Source organism: Ixodes scapularis, unplaced genomic scaffold, assembly GCF_016920785.2.
Source record: "Ixodes scapularis isolate PalLabHiFi unplaced genomic scaffold, ASM1692078v2 PGA_scaffold10__122_contigs__length_95168666, whole genome shotgun sequence".
Classification (NCBI taxonomy): Eukaryota; Metazoa; Arthropoda; class Arachnida; order Ixodida; family Ixodidae; genus Ixodes; species Ixodes scapularis.
This window is the reverse complement of record NW_024609836.1, coordinates 82,010,197-82,023,016: the sequence shown is the minus strand read 5'-3', so window position 1 is coordinate 82,023,016 and position 12,820 is coordinate 82,010,197. Positions and strand designations below refer to the sequence as shown.

General features: G+C 51.7%; 1 protein-coding gene across 1 annotated transcript; it reads right to left on the bottom strand.

Moving 5' to 3' along the window:
- Positions 1-765: 765 nt before the first annotated feature.
- LOC120849862 lies at positions 766-4,515 on the bottom strand. Its single transcript, XM_040222123.1, has one exon. The coding sequence runs from the start codon at positions 4,513-4,515 to the stop codon at positions 766-768; it is 3,750 nt and encodes a 1,249-aa protein (XP_040078057.1).
- Positions 4,516-12,820: the final 8,305 nt, after the last annotated feature.

Sequence of the window (12,820 nt, the reverse complement as noted above, 5' to 3'; positions counted from 1 at the left end):
TTTGAATTGGGACTCGTATTTTTATTTTTCATAAAAAAACTACGCACCTCTATAGTGAAACATTTTTTTTGTAATGTCCTGACATGCCATTTCAATGCCTAGCATGGAAAAAAAAATTTTTTTGGCGTGTCAGAGGCCCTTTAAGTGACATCCCTTCCTGATTGAACCCTGAGGTTTCAAGAGGCAGCCCATCGCAGTGGTTCTCCAGTAGGCAAGGTGACGGCGTCCGTCCACAGATGGACGCCGTCACCTTTTTCCTGTCATGTGGGTACTAATGCTAACGCATTAATAATAATATTAAAAAAAGGAACAAGTCTACGGTATTGAAGCTGGCCTTGGAATTTGCGGTTTGCAAGTAGCTGAAATTTCTTCCTGTCGCTGTCAAACGGCAAAATATAAAAACAAAATGACAGGTAATTATTGTTGGGGTCCGGTAAGATCCACACACTAAAGAACGTTTAATTGTTTATTGCGCGAAAATGGGATTACAAAAACACCATTTGCAACGAGAATTTTCTAAACAACTGTAATAAGCCAATTAATAACTCAACAAAAAAAAATGCCCGAGTTAACAGCGAGCGCGTTAATAACAACTCACTAAACCTCATTCTGCCGTGCTCCGCTGTGTTGCACTTCTAACGTGTGCTTGGACACAAGCTAACGCGAAACTATCGTTTGGTCGCACAAAAAGTCAATGTCCAACAACGATGCTCAGTGATGTCCCTTCAGTGAACTCAACAGCAACAACCGACTTCAGCAACAAAGCTACTTGTGCTTCCAGAAGAAATCGCGGAAACGGGTGCGTATCTTCCCCATCGGCTTGTTCTCCGCGGCCTTCTTGTCACCGCACGAGTCGACCACGTCATCAGGAGGCGTCGATGCCCCGGGTCCTCCATCCACCAGGACATCGCCCTTGCTGCCGTCCGCGTCCGAAGTCGGGTGCGACGGCACGACCACGGTGCACACGGCTGGCCCGCTTTTGTTCACGGGCGCGTACAACTCCACCTCGCAGTACTGAGAGTCTGACGGACTCCCGGTCGCCTTGCCGTTGAGAGAACCGCGCCTCAGTTCTCCCTCGGCGAGCCGTCCTCCTTCGGCTGGTGACGTGGATGCCGCGTCTTGATGGTTCGACCCCACCAGGGTCTCCAGGCTGAGCGACTGCGCGTGCGTGTCCTGCTGCTCGTTCATCGGGAACTCGTAGAAGGACAACGAGTCCCGGTCCAAGCCGCGCGCTCGCAGCTCTTCGGGGGTCATGTTGAGCGGAGCCCAGTGTTGCTTGAGAAGCGGCTTTCGGGGCTGTCCCTCCATGTAGAGGGTGCTGAAGTCGGCGTCCGAGCGGGTAGGACGGGCCTCTGCGGATCCGTGGTGGTCTCCGGAAGACATCATCACCCCGACCTTGGGTCCTGCGAGGAACGGGATCCACGGATTGGTTCCCTCTCCTGACGGCCCGCCGCAGTCGAGGCCGGACTCCTTGTTCTGCGCGGTCAAGAGTGACCACGGGTTTAGGGCCGCGGGCGCGAGTTCTCGCGTGAATCCAACGCTGCTGCTGTCTTCCTTTACGAGTTTCTTGCACATGGCGTCTTCGGCGTGGTCGTGGATCCACCACGGGCAGTCGTAGATGAGTCCTCGCGAAGCCCCGGCTTCGTTCTGCTCCGGCTCCTGATCGGAGATCGTATCTCTCTTGTTCCAACTGTTGCTGTTCTCTGGATACCTCTTGCGCTCTTCCCCCGGCTGGCCTGTGGCCACCCGGCGCTTCACCTCTTCGTACTCCTCTTCCTCGCTTTCCAAGAGGAGGTACTCGACACTTTCCTCCGCAAAACAAGGGACGATTTCCGGGTCACGGTACTCTTCCTTCAGGGCCACGTCGGCCACCGCCTTGCACACGTCTCTCTTTCTGGCGAGCCTAGTCTTGCAAGAGCAAACCCTGACCACGCCCTCGCTGTCCATCGAGTTGCAGCAAGGACTGTACACTCCGCAACTGTTACAGTAGCTCTTGCTCTCGTCACTGCTGCCAGTCACACCGGGTCCCGACCCGTGTGCTACGGTGTAACCGGTATACTCTAGGCTCCTCTGGTCTCCTCTGTCAGAGATTACTTCTCTCTGCTGAGTTTTCATTGGAGGCGGGCACCCCTGCCGACCATCCTGGCTGTAGTCTCCTGCTGCGGCGTCTTCTAGAGCGGCGTCGTGGAGCACGGGTGAAACATCGGCCGGCTTGAGAACAGGTGCGTTAGACTCCGCCAGAGATGATCCAGCGTCACTTTCCAGCACGTTGAGGTCATTGCATCCCGAATCTGCGGTGTCGATCCCCGCCTTAGATTTGTAATCGGCCACGATCCCGTCCAGGTGCTCTTTTAAGGTTGTCGTGTCCTCCGCAAAGTTGATTAGGATCACATCGCTGGTGGTCGAGATAGTGTCCCCTAAGTCTTTTGCGAGCTTGGGCACGTCAAGAAACTCATCCCTCGAACTGCCGGAGTCGTCGTTGCTGATCGGATCCAGACACGGCGTCGAAGAAGTGTTAGGATTAGACTCGCAAGAACTCTTTTCGTCGGCACTTTTGATTGGGCTGCAGTCCTTGAGAAGTATGTCGAGATCTTCCATTAGGAGCGCCGTCCGGTCAGTCTTTCCGTCGGTGCCATTCCTTCTCAACTTACCTTGGGCGTCGTCCTTGGGCGACGACGACGACGTGCCGTTCGATACGAGGCTGTCCAAGTAGATCTCAGAGCTGCTAGTGGGAGGATCTTCGGACATACAGTTTCGTTCCTCGTCCGTGAGCTGCCGGTAGCGGTCAGCGAACATATCTGCGTCGTCAAGAGGGTGCGGCTTTTCGTTGGAATCCCAGTCTTTGTCGTCAGACCTGCTGCCTTCTGTTTCCGTGCCCGGGCTAAGAAGCTGCATCTCCGACGGCGTGTCGGAAGTTCGGGTTTGAACCGAAACACTTCGAAACTTGCCGTCGTCTTCGCTATCAGCTGGCGACAAAATGTCTATCTTGGCTAGTGTCAGCTGTCTGGGACAAACGAGCTTGTCTCCAACATTGGTGGCAAAATCATCTGAAAGCTGTGTGAACGCGTCTGCTTTCGCCGGGTTGAGGCCTTCAGCCCCTTGGCCTGTCTTTAAGTCAGCCTCAAGAGATTGATTCAAGACCGCAGTCTCCTCCTCTGAACTCGTTATCGGTGGTTCTTTAGCAGCAGAAATACTCTTTGAGGATTCTCCCTTTGAGAACTCTCCTTCTTTGACCTTGGAGACCTGTCGCTCGATGGAAAAGGCTTTAGAGCAGTCGAAAGCGCCTTCCTGCTTCTTGTCGGGACTGGCTTCCTCCCGCGTTACGATGATGTTGGAGCCCACAATCTCGGCCTTGTAGCGCACTCTTCTTTCCGGCCTGCGCTGCTCTTTGGGCGGCGAGTCGCGCTTAGGCGTCGCCATGACCAGGGGGCCTCTGTCTCCGGACGGATTCTCTGCCAGGTCCTGCTTTCCGGCCAGGTTGAAATCCTTAAGCACGGTAGAACTGTAGACTCGTGGGTTATTCCTGAAGGGCGGTGCCCTCGAGAATGTCTTATTGCTGCTGCTAGCGTTACTGTACGTGGAGCTCGCGGAACGTTCTGGCTTCACGGTCGTTGTCATTCGAAGCGGTCTCTTCGGCTTGGCTCCCAACAAATCGGACTCGGGAATCTCCTGAGACCTGTGGATTGTCATGCCAGTCGGCTTGGCCTTGGTCTGCGCGGTTTCTCGCTTGGGCTGCAGAGGCGGCAGGCAGTCGTCCGGGGTCCTGTAGGACCTCACGGAGAACGGAAACGCGGTGTCCTTGGGTCTGCACTGGAAGATGCCCGATCTCGGTGGCGGGCCCAATAGGTTCGACGTTGTCGAAGCCGGCGACTGGCTCTTGGTCGAAGACCCAGACGTCGTCGGCTTGTCAGCCGCCGCTGCCGCTCCCACCAGGAACGGTGGCAGGTGCAGATGGCTTGAAGGAGCCTTGTTGTCCTTGCGCGGAATCCTGGGGTTGTCCCGAGGTCGGAACGGAGCCGCCCCGTACGGCTTACGCTCGGGCAGTCCAGGGGTTGACCAGGGCGGGGCGGTGGGCGCCGCGCGGAGCGGCGGTACTACCTGCTTGCGACGTCGACTCTGCGACCGGGGTCCCCTCTGTTGCCACTCGAAGCCCCGAGGCCTGCCGAAAGGAGGCTCACCCGGCATCAGGCGTCCTCCTCCCAGCTTGCCGCCATCCGGGATGTAGCGGTAGAAGGTGCAGCCGTTCCATTCGAACTGGACGATCTTGGCTTTGTCCCTCTTGGCGGCCGCTGCGGCAGCCGCGGCGCCGCCACTACCGCCTTGTGACATGGACGGCGGAGGTCCTCCATCAGCGCCGCCGGCGAGGAAAGGTGCGGGTACGAAGAAAGGCGAGCGCAGCGGCGGAAACCGCCACACGGGCGGGGTCACCGCCGGGGCCCTGGCCGACGTCCACATGGGCGGGATGCGGTTCGGGGCGGCGTCTCGCCGCTTTTTTGGGGGTCCGCTCAGCCGCATCCTGGCCGAGGGCGTCCGATGGACGCGGTGCGGAAGCGCGGGGCGTCCTCCGGAGGAGATTCGAACTCGCGGAGCCGGCCCGTCCCACTTCGCCCTCCTCGTTCGAACGAGAGTTGGGCGAGAATGGCGCCCGGCCCGAGCTCCAGGCCACGCTCGGTGCGTGCGGCGTGCGCGACGCGCGACCTCGATCCTCGATGACGGTCCTTGACTGCCGGATTTAGTGGTGGGCTTCTTATACCCTTGTTACACGGGCACACTTAACTGCAGTTACGCTAAACCACAATTAGCGCACAATACTTGCCGACAACATTCTGCGGCGATGCAGTCAGAGCTACGGGCGAACGTGCGCTTGAGCATCTTGAGCACCCATCAAAGCAATGCACGCGCTCTCTTCACTTCTTTTGAGATAGCTGTCCGAGGGTATAGTGCGGCATCTGTGCTACCACGTAACCGCAGTTAAAGCTGAGTTAACCGCGGTTAAGTGTGCCCGTGTAACAGGGGTATTAGCGCACAAGACTTGCCGACAACATTCTGCGGCGATGCAGTCAGAGCTATGGGCGAACGTGCGCTTGAGCATCTTGAGCACCCATCAAAGCAGTGCACGCGCTCCCTTCACTTCTTTTGAAATAGCTGTCCGAGGGTATAGTGCGGCATCTGTGCTGCCACGTAACCGCAGTTAAAGCTGAGTTAACCGCGGTTAAGTGTGCCCGTGTCATACCCCTGTTATACCCTTGTTACACGGGCACACTTAACTGCAGTTACGCTAAGCCACAGTTAGCGCACAATACTTGCCGACAACATTCTGTGGCTATACAGTCAAAGCTATGGGCGAACGTGCGCTCCAGCATCTTGAGCATCTATCGAAGCAGTGCACGCGCGCTCTTCACTTCTTATGGAATAGCTGTCTGAGAGTATAGTGCGGTATCTGTGGTGCCGCGCAACAGCAGTTAAGCTGAGTTAACCGTGGTTAAGTGTGGCCGTGTAACAGGGGTATTACACGGGCACACTTAACCGCGGTTAACTCAGCTTTAACTGCGGTTGCGTGGCAGCACAGATGCCGCACTATACCCTCGGACAGCTATTTCAAAAGAAGTGAAGAGAGCGCGTGCACTGCTTTGGTGTGTGCTCAAGATGCTCAAGCGCACGTTCCCCCATAGCTTTGACTGTATAGTCACAGAATGTTGTCGGCAAGTCTTGTGCGCTAACTGTGGTTTAGCGTAACTGCAGTTAAGTGTGCCCGTGTAACAGGGGTATAACAGGGGTATTAGTGCAATCAGACGATATTTTGGTCCACGCTTTCTTGCATCTTTAAGTGGGCTAATTAATATAAGCTCCTTTTGTATTGAATCTGAGGTATTGGAACGCGGGACTTGATCAAGTAGAAATTCGAAATTCTCACACATCAAATGGGTTTTTAGAAGACTTTTCGGGTCTGCGTACGCTGTTATTGCGCAACAAACCAGCACTCTTGAAATTAAAAAAAAAAAAAAAAAGGTTGGCGTTTTGTACATTGTTTGGATCGATGTCTCTGAATACTGTTCCTGTTCAGTGACTCGGGTTCGGACAATGACGTTGGTTCGGACCAAGGGTTCGTACCGACGCGGAAGAGTTTGAAAGCCCGTCAAGCTCTCACTTCCGGGACAAGCCACTTACTTCCGGAGGCTCCATACCTGCTCAGTGTGCCATCCCGCCCTGTGGAGATCAGTATGCAGCATTCAAGACGTTACAATCTCGTGGTTACAATTGTCATCGGGTTAATGCGGATCGTGGTAGTATGGGCGGTGTAGCCCTAGCCAACGTTACGATATTAAGTCAGTTACTAAACTGCCCATAGACGCTGCTTGCACGAGCAGTACACCTCCCCCCCCCCCCCCCCCCCCTCACTAACCACGACTCGCCTCCCGTCGTTCCACGAGTCACGGTTCTTGGGGGACTTGGAATACGGCTGCTATGTTAACTGTAGTGTATTCTATGGAATAACCATGTTTCGAGAGACAGCCGTCTAGATGGCGTTTCACCGTACTCTATGGAACACACAGTTTTGAAACGTAAATCTAGATGGCTCTTCAAACGACGGAAGGCTAGGGTGCCTACATGTCTGTCTGTCTGAGGGTGAAGACATCCATTGTTGCCTTGAATGTGCCAGCGCGTGACGCTCTCGCGCACTCGGTGCGTGACTTGGGCGGTAAAATGGCGTCTATGCATTAGCCAAAGCTACGCGCTCGAGCTGAGGGACACCGGATTGCGCGCGCTTCAAAATGCTAAAAAAAACAAAAAACGATTGGGTGGAAAAATGGCTGAGATGTCACCACTCAAGCAAAAGCGCGCGTGTGTATGAAGGCACTCTACGGAAGGCGGACTGAGAGAAGTGAGGTGGGCAACCCCGGCCTCCGCGGGACCTATTAGCGTTTGCCCGAGCCCACCATAGCGTGGAAGGATAATCGCGGTTTTGATTTTTTTCCCCTGCCTTTTAGCTAAAGACATTAGAGAGTTTTCTACCATTGTCAGAGGGGAAAATTAATGCGATTTCCAGCGGATGTACTTAGATCACGAATGGCATTATTTTCGAAGACCGTGCCACGCGCTATCTTTTAATACCACGATGATGATTAGGCTATTTCAGCGTGGCAAGCCATAACAGAATTCATACGCGTGTTGCTGGTCTTTACTCAAAACACTGTTCACCTCCTAGTTGTATAGTTGCGAGAGAGCAAAACACGTCCTGGCCAAATCGGCGCCTCGTTGAGGTCATACGATGGAAAGGAAATTCCCCGACGAGATATCTTTGTGTGTCAAGGGGTGCTCGGGCTATTGTCTCTCTGGGTGTCCTTTCGGATACGTGAAGTGCGGAGGGAACGGTTACTTCCTTCTCGTGCGTTTAAAGTCTTTTGTATGTTCAGCCTTCCGCGGATCCATGAGGTTCACAAAGAGGGGCTCTCTTCGAGTTCTTATGGTATCCTGTGTTGCGAGAGATCCTCTTAATAACTGACAGGCTGACCGTTTATTAATAAAAAATAATAATATTAATAATATTATTAGTGATGATGATGATGATAATAATAATAATATATTTATTCACACAACACTTTAAATATGTCAAATGACGGGACCATTTCTAATCCGACAATGGCTTATAGGACTAGACTCAACAAATTCGTATGGGCAAAAAAAAAAAAGAACATAAATAAAGAAACACGTAAAAAATATTAATTTTTATTCAGCAGGTATTCAGTAACAGAATACAAAAACGGGTCTGTCAAAGCCACAGGAGGCTTGTGGCGCAAGTCGACCGACGAAAGCCTGAGTGTTTGACAAAGAAAAAAAACATGCAAATATACAAACCTGTATAGACACAAGATTTGGGCAACGGAAACGTTATAAGGCTAATCATTTAATATGCTCTTTAATTGCTTCTTCATGCTGGCCTTGAACACGTGCTCTGAAAGGTTGTTGGAGATGAAAGGCACACAATATGATCAAACTCTTTTCCCGCAACGCGTAAAAAAAATTGGGCTGTGTTTATGTTTATACAGCCTAGAACTTGGCCTGCCTCAACGGGCGACGAGTCTTCCAATTTTTAGATAAGAAATTTAGCCAGTGCAGTACAACCGCCCTGGGGTCTTTAACGTGCACCAAGCAGTAGTGATACACGACCGCACGCCGGTACGATGCTTATCCAGACCGAAAGGGGCAGGGGTGGGGATTGAGCTCAGGATCTTGCGGTTCTGCAGCGCGAGCTTTCGCTCCACGTGCTCCGAGCTGGTGTGCGCTAGCCCACTCGGCCACCGATCCCTTTTTTTTTTCTTTATTGCAACACAAACAACACATGTCAATTCAATTAAAAAAAAAAAAGCTCTGCAGGACTTCTGCAGGGCAGGTTAAAAGGCTCTCATTTCCAACAGCGCTTTACAAACTCCTAACCATTCGGGCTTACGCTCGCGCGTGGAAAAAAAACACTCTCGACCTGCTTCACAAGAGAGAAGAAATAGAAGCGAACTTCTTTGGCAGTGGGGTCGGCATGCCCTACTGCCATGCGTGAGCGCCAAATACTACGAAGGCCCAAAAGAAAAAAAAATACAAAAAAAAACTACGAAGAACCCCTAGATGGTGTAAAAAAGTAAGAATGACCGCATCTCCACGTGGTGAATGATGTTGATGGGGACGAAGCTCTGGTGGTGCTTGTCTGCGTAGACGCGCTGAACCGCAGCATACCGAGCCTTTCTTTCGTTTTCACCCATGTGAGAAAGAGAAAGAGAAGGTGTGGTATGGAACGTGGTTATATACGCATTTGAGTATTTGACCGCAGCGCCCTCTCGTCTATAAACGTTGAGCCAATGCATGCAAAGTTTAACGCGATTATATACGCATTTGACCGCAGCGCCCTCTCCTGTATAGACGCTGAGCGGGCATACATGCAACGTTTCATCCATGACATCCCCAGCTCTTGAGTTACTATAGTTGGTTGCAAGCTAAGAAAAAACCGGAAATGCCTCTCAGAGGAAAATGTAATCCTACGCCGAGAAACGCCAGCCAATCGTTTTGATGACGTCACGATTCCGTGTACCAATCGCGATCCTTTTGAAAAAAAAAAAAAAAAGAAGCTCAACATGGCTGCTGGCCTTAAAACAACGCGACGCTAGTTTCTCGTGACAATTATTCTGCTTTTTTGCACCGTGTTTTACGTGCCCGAGGTTACGCCACGAAATCTTAATGGTATCGGCTTGCGTTTGCAGCAGTTTTTGCGCAAAAACGTGAGAATCCAGCGACGCTATCGCCAACGAAAATTTCGAAGCGGGCGCGAGGCTTAGCACTGCTGAGAGGTATGTTAGACGGTATGTCAGACAGTATCTTGGACAGAAAATGAATTGGGAAGACGGTACATTAAACATGACTTTCTTTCTTTACTAAACAGCTATTTCGTTGACAAAAACGTATTCTAACTTATTTAAATGTCCTGAATGAATTAAATAAATATTGTAGTAGTTTAAGACACGTTTCCTGGAGGAAGAAAAAGCAACGTTGCTAGCGAACTACTTTCTCGACGGCGGAGGCACTTCACATGGGCGCAATGCGCTTGTGGGTGGAGCTAAAAGATTGTTCTTAGGTTGCATCCGACTATAGAAATGCATTGGGGTCTCCCCGCACAGGCTCGAATCCTGTCGACTGCGCAAGCATTTCTTCTTTTTTTCTTTTTGCCCTACACAAGCACGTGAGCACGTGCTCACGTGCTCGTGAGCACGTGAGCTTACGAGCACGATCACGAGCACGAGCACCAGCAAGATCGATGTGAGCACGGACGCCGGACGGACAAGGCTAGACCCTAAAGGTGTATCCACACGACGGACCAAATTGCTGTTTTGGTCCGCGGGCCGCGCATCACGTGATCTTACGCCACCGCTTTTCGAGGTCCGCCGGCGGTCCGCGGCCCGCGCTTGTGAGAAATGCCAAGCCAGTTTTCTCGCCCGGACCTTGGCGGCGGACCGCGGCGTTTTTAGTATAATTGAAGTGCTAAGTCTGGCAACAAGCTGACTTTTGTTTGGAATGGAATCCAAATCCAAAGTCGTGTTCTTTTGGCGCCAACTGTTGAAGACGAAGACGACAAACCTTTTGTTGTGCGACGATGGCGGCATGGTGCAACGATGCAACTTTTTACTTCATTGCGCTCGTGGAGCGATTTCCCGCTCTGTGGGACAATAGATGCATGCCCTTTCCGGTTCACTTAAGTCCTCCTCGTCTTCAATAGTCAACGCCAAAGCCACCGCGGCCAAAAGTCTCTTTCGTTCAACCTCCATCTTGGCTCCTTACAAATAGCCTCAAAGCAGCTCGTTGCACGCGTTTGGCGGAGCTGTGAGGTCGAGGGTTAGACCGGCCCGTTCACTCTGTCGTCTGCTCTTTTGGTCCGCCGTGTGGATGCTCATTGCAGCCGGGCGGCCCGCGGGCCGCGCATCACGTGATCTATCGGTCCGCGGCCCGGTCCGTCGTGTGGATACACCTTAAGGAGCTTCGCCCCTAAAACATATCAAATGGCACGCAGTCATCGTTCATCGCTTTAAAAAAACGAATGCCAGACGGGGTGATGCACATCTCTTTCTTTAGCGTGCGCTGGAGCACGTCCCCCCCCCCCCCCCCCAAAAAAAAAAAAAATACGGCATTTATGCAAAAAAATTAATACATGCTCCATAGTCTCAGGTTGCTTGCATAAAAAACAATCAGCCATCCACGGCACATCAAAACACTTCCTTTAGCTACACCTTGACAGGCAACGTATTGGTGTGTAACTTAAAAAAATAACGTTTTCACTGAAGGTGGTACACAGATACGCTTAACTCGGCTCAGCACATCTTGGCCGCCATGACGAAAAAACAGTTCGATACATCGGCATCGGGAACGAACTGACTATCAAATCGCGCGCGAGCGTTTTCTTGCTCACTAAAGACAAATAATCAAAAGAAAAACGAGCAGACAAAAATAATACAGTATTAACGACCTCCTTTTCAAAACCCAGGAGTCTTGTTGGCTCGCCGCCATAAGAGAAAACAAGAAAGGATGTCAAATGAGGCGAAACATTTGTTTGGGTGAACGTGCGGATGAAGGGGTGCTACTGCTCTCGCGAAAAAAAAAAAAAAAGAAAACGTGACACGAGTTGTTTGACAAATAAATAGGACAGCCTAAGCCCTCCGTGACGTATACCCTGTGAAAGAGGTTGTCTCGCCTCATGCTTTCCCAATTAGATCCCCGGATGAACACAGCAAAAGCACGGTGAAACTTCTGAACATTAACACGGCCACAATGTATGGCTTGCAATAGATACCAAATCATTGAAATAAAAAAAAATATTGCAAATTGTCACCCTCGCAAGGATGGACAGATCACGATGCTTCCAACGAGAAGCGCGGCTGTCCGGACGGTGGCGACTCCCGACCAAAAGGATTTGCTCTCGCGGTACGAATTTAAAGGCACACCGAGGTATATGCGCAGGGCACGCGGTCCCAGCTAACGCCTTCGTACTCTGAAGGCGTTGTGGCCTATATGCGCCGTGTCGAAAACCGCGGCACTTGTCCCAGCTAATAGCTGCGCCTGTAGCGTCACAAAAAGATTTCGCCAAAGCAACCGCGGCACTGGCACTTCGCTTATCGCTGGAAAATACTGCAATATCGTCTGCGTAACTCATAGCTTTTATCTCGGCATTTTCCAGTCGAAAGCCCCTACAATCCGTACTGTTCAAAACACTAAGACAAAAGTTCTAATACAAATTAAATAAAAGCGGTGACATAGGGCATCCTTGCCTTACGGACGTTCGCACATGAATCTGCTCGGTCACTTCTTTGTTTACGACGAGCCTTGTGGTGCAATCTTTATAGACCATTTTGGCCCCTTCCAAAATGACCTCACCTACGTTTACACGTTTTAAAACATCAAAAAGGACGTCATGCTTGACACGATCGAACGCCTTATCTAGATCTATTAGGAGCATGCATCTACTTGGCTCATGCCCATGGGCGTACCAACCGGGCCCCCCCCCCCCCCCCCCCCCCCCCTGAAACGGCCGCCACTGCGCAGGGCCAACACTGGCCGGCGGTGCCCAAGGGATACCAAGGGCACCGCTCCCCGGCCCTGGGGGGGGGGGGGGGGGGGGTATGGTTTACCCCCCCCCCCCCCCCCACTCAAGAACAAGTTGGTACGCCACTGCATGCCCCCATCACACGCTTCTAACACGCTGCGCGCTAGATGTACATTCGTCATGACAGTTCTGCCTTGGATCCCACGTGTCTGGTGTTCCCCGATAAGCTTACAAGCAACACTCTGAAACCATCGCGCTAAAAATTTGTGAAAACTTTGTAATCAATATTACAAAAAGTGATCGGGATGTAACCCGTGACTTGACGTAGTTCCGCGACATCGTCACTCATCGGGATGAAAACAGTATACGTGCGCGTATAAGAAGGGGGTAACTCTTTCCGTTCGTACGCTTTACTAAAAACTTTGAGCAACACACTGGCGAGTACGCTCTTGAAATTTTTGAAGAACTCGACAGATATTCTATCGAGTCCCGGCGTTTTCAAGGTTGGCAGGTCGTCTTTCGCCCGTTCGACCTCCTGAATAGTGATTGGCAGCGACAGGTTTTCCGTCTCTCTAGAAGCACCACCACACGATGGATCCCCTCTTCCCTGAACATTCGTCTCAAAGAGCCGCTTATAGTGCGCAACAAACGCCTGCTGAATACTGCTTGAGCTCGTGCTCTAGACGGACACTCGAAAGGCGCTGAAGTGGTCAGCACACGTGTAAATTTTCTACTTGTCGGCAG

Excerpts from the sequence above, each read along its gene's own strand:
- LOC120849862 (XM_040222123.1), bottom strand. The coding sequence starts at position 4,515 with ATGCGGCTGAGCGGACCCCCAAAAAAGCGGCGAGACGCCGCCCCGAAC.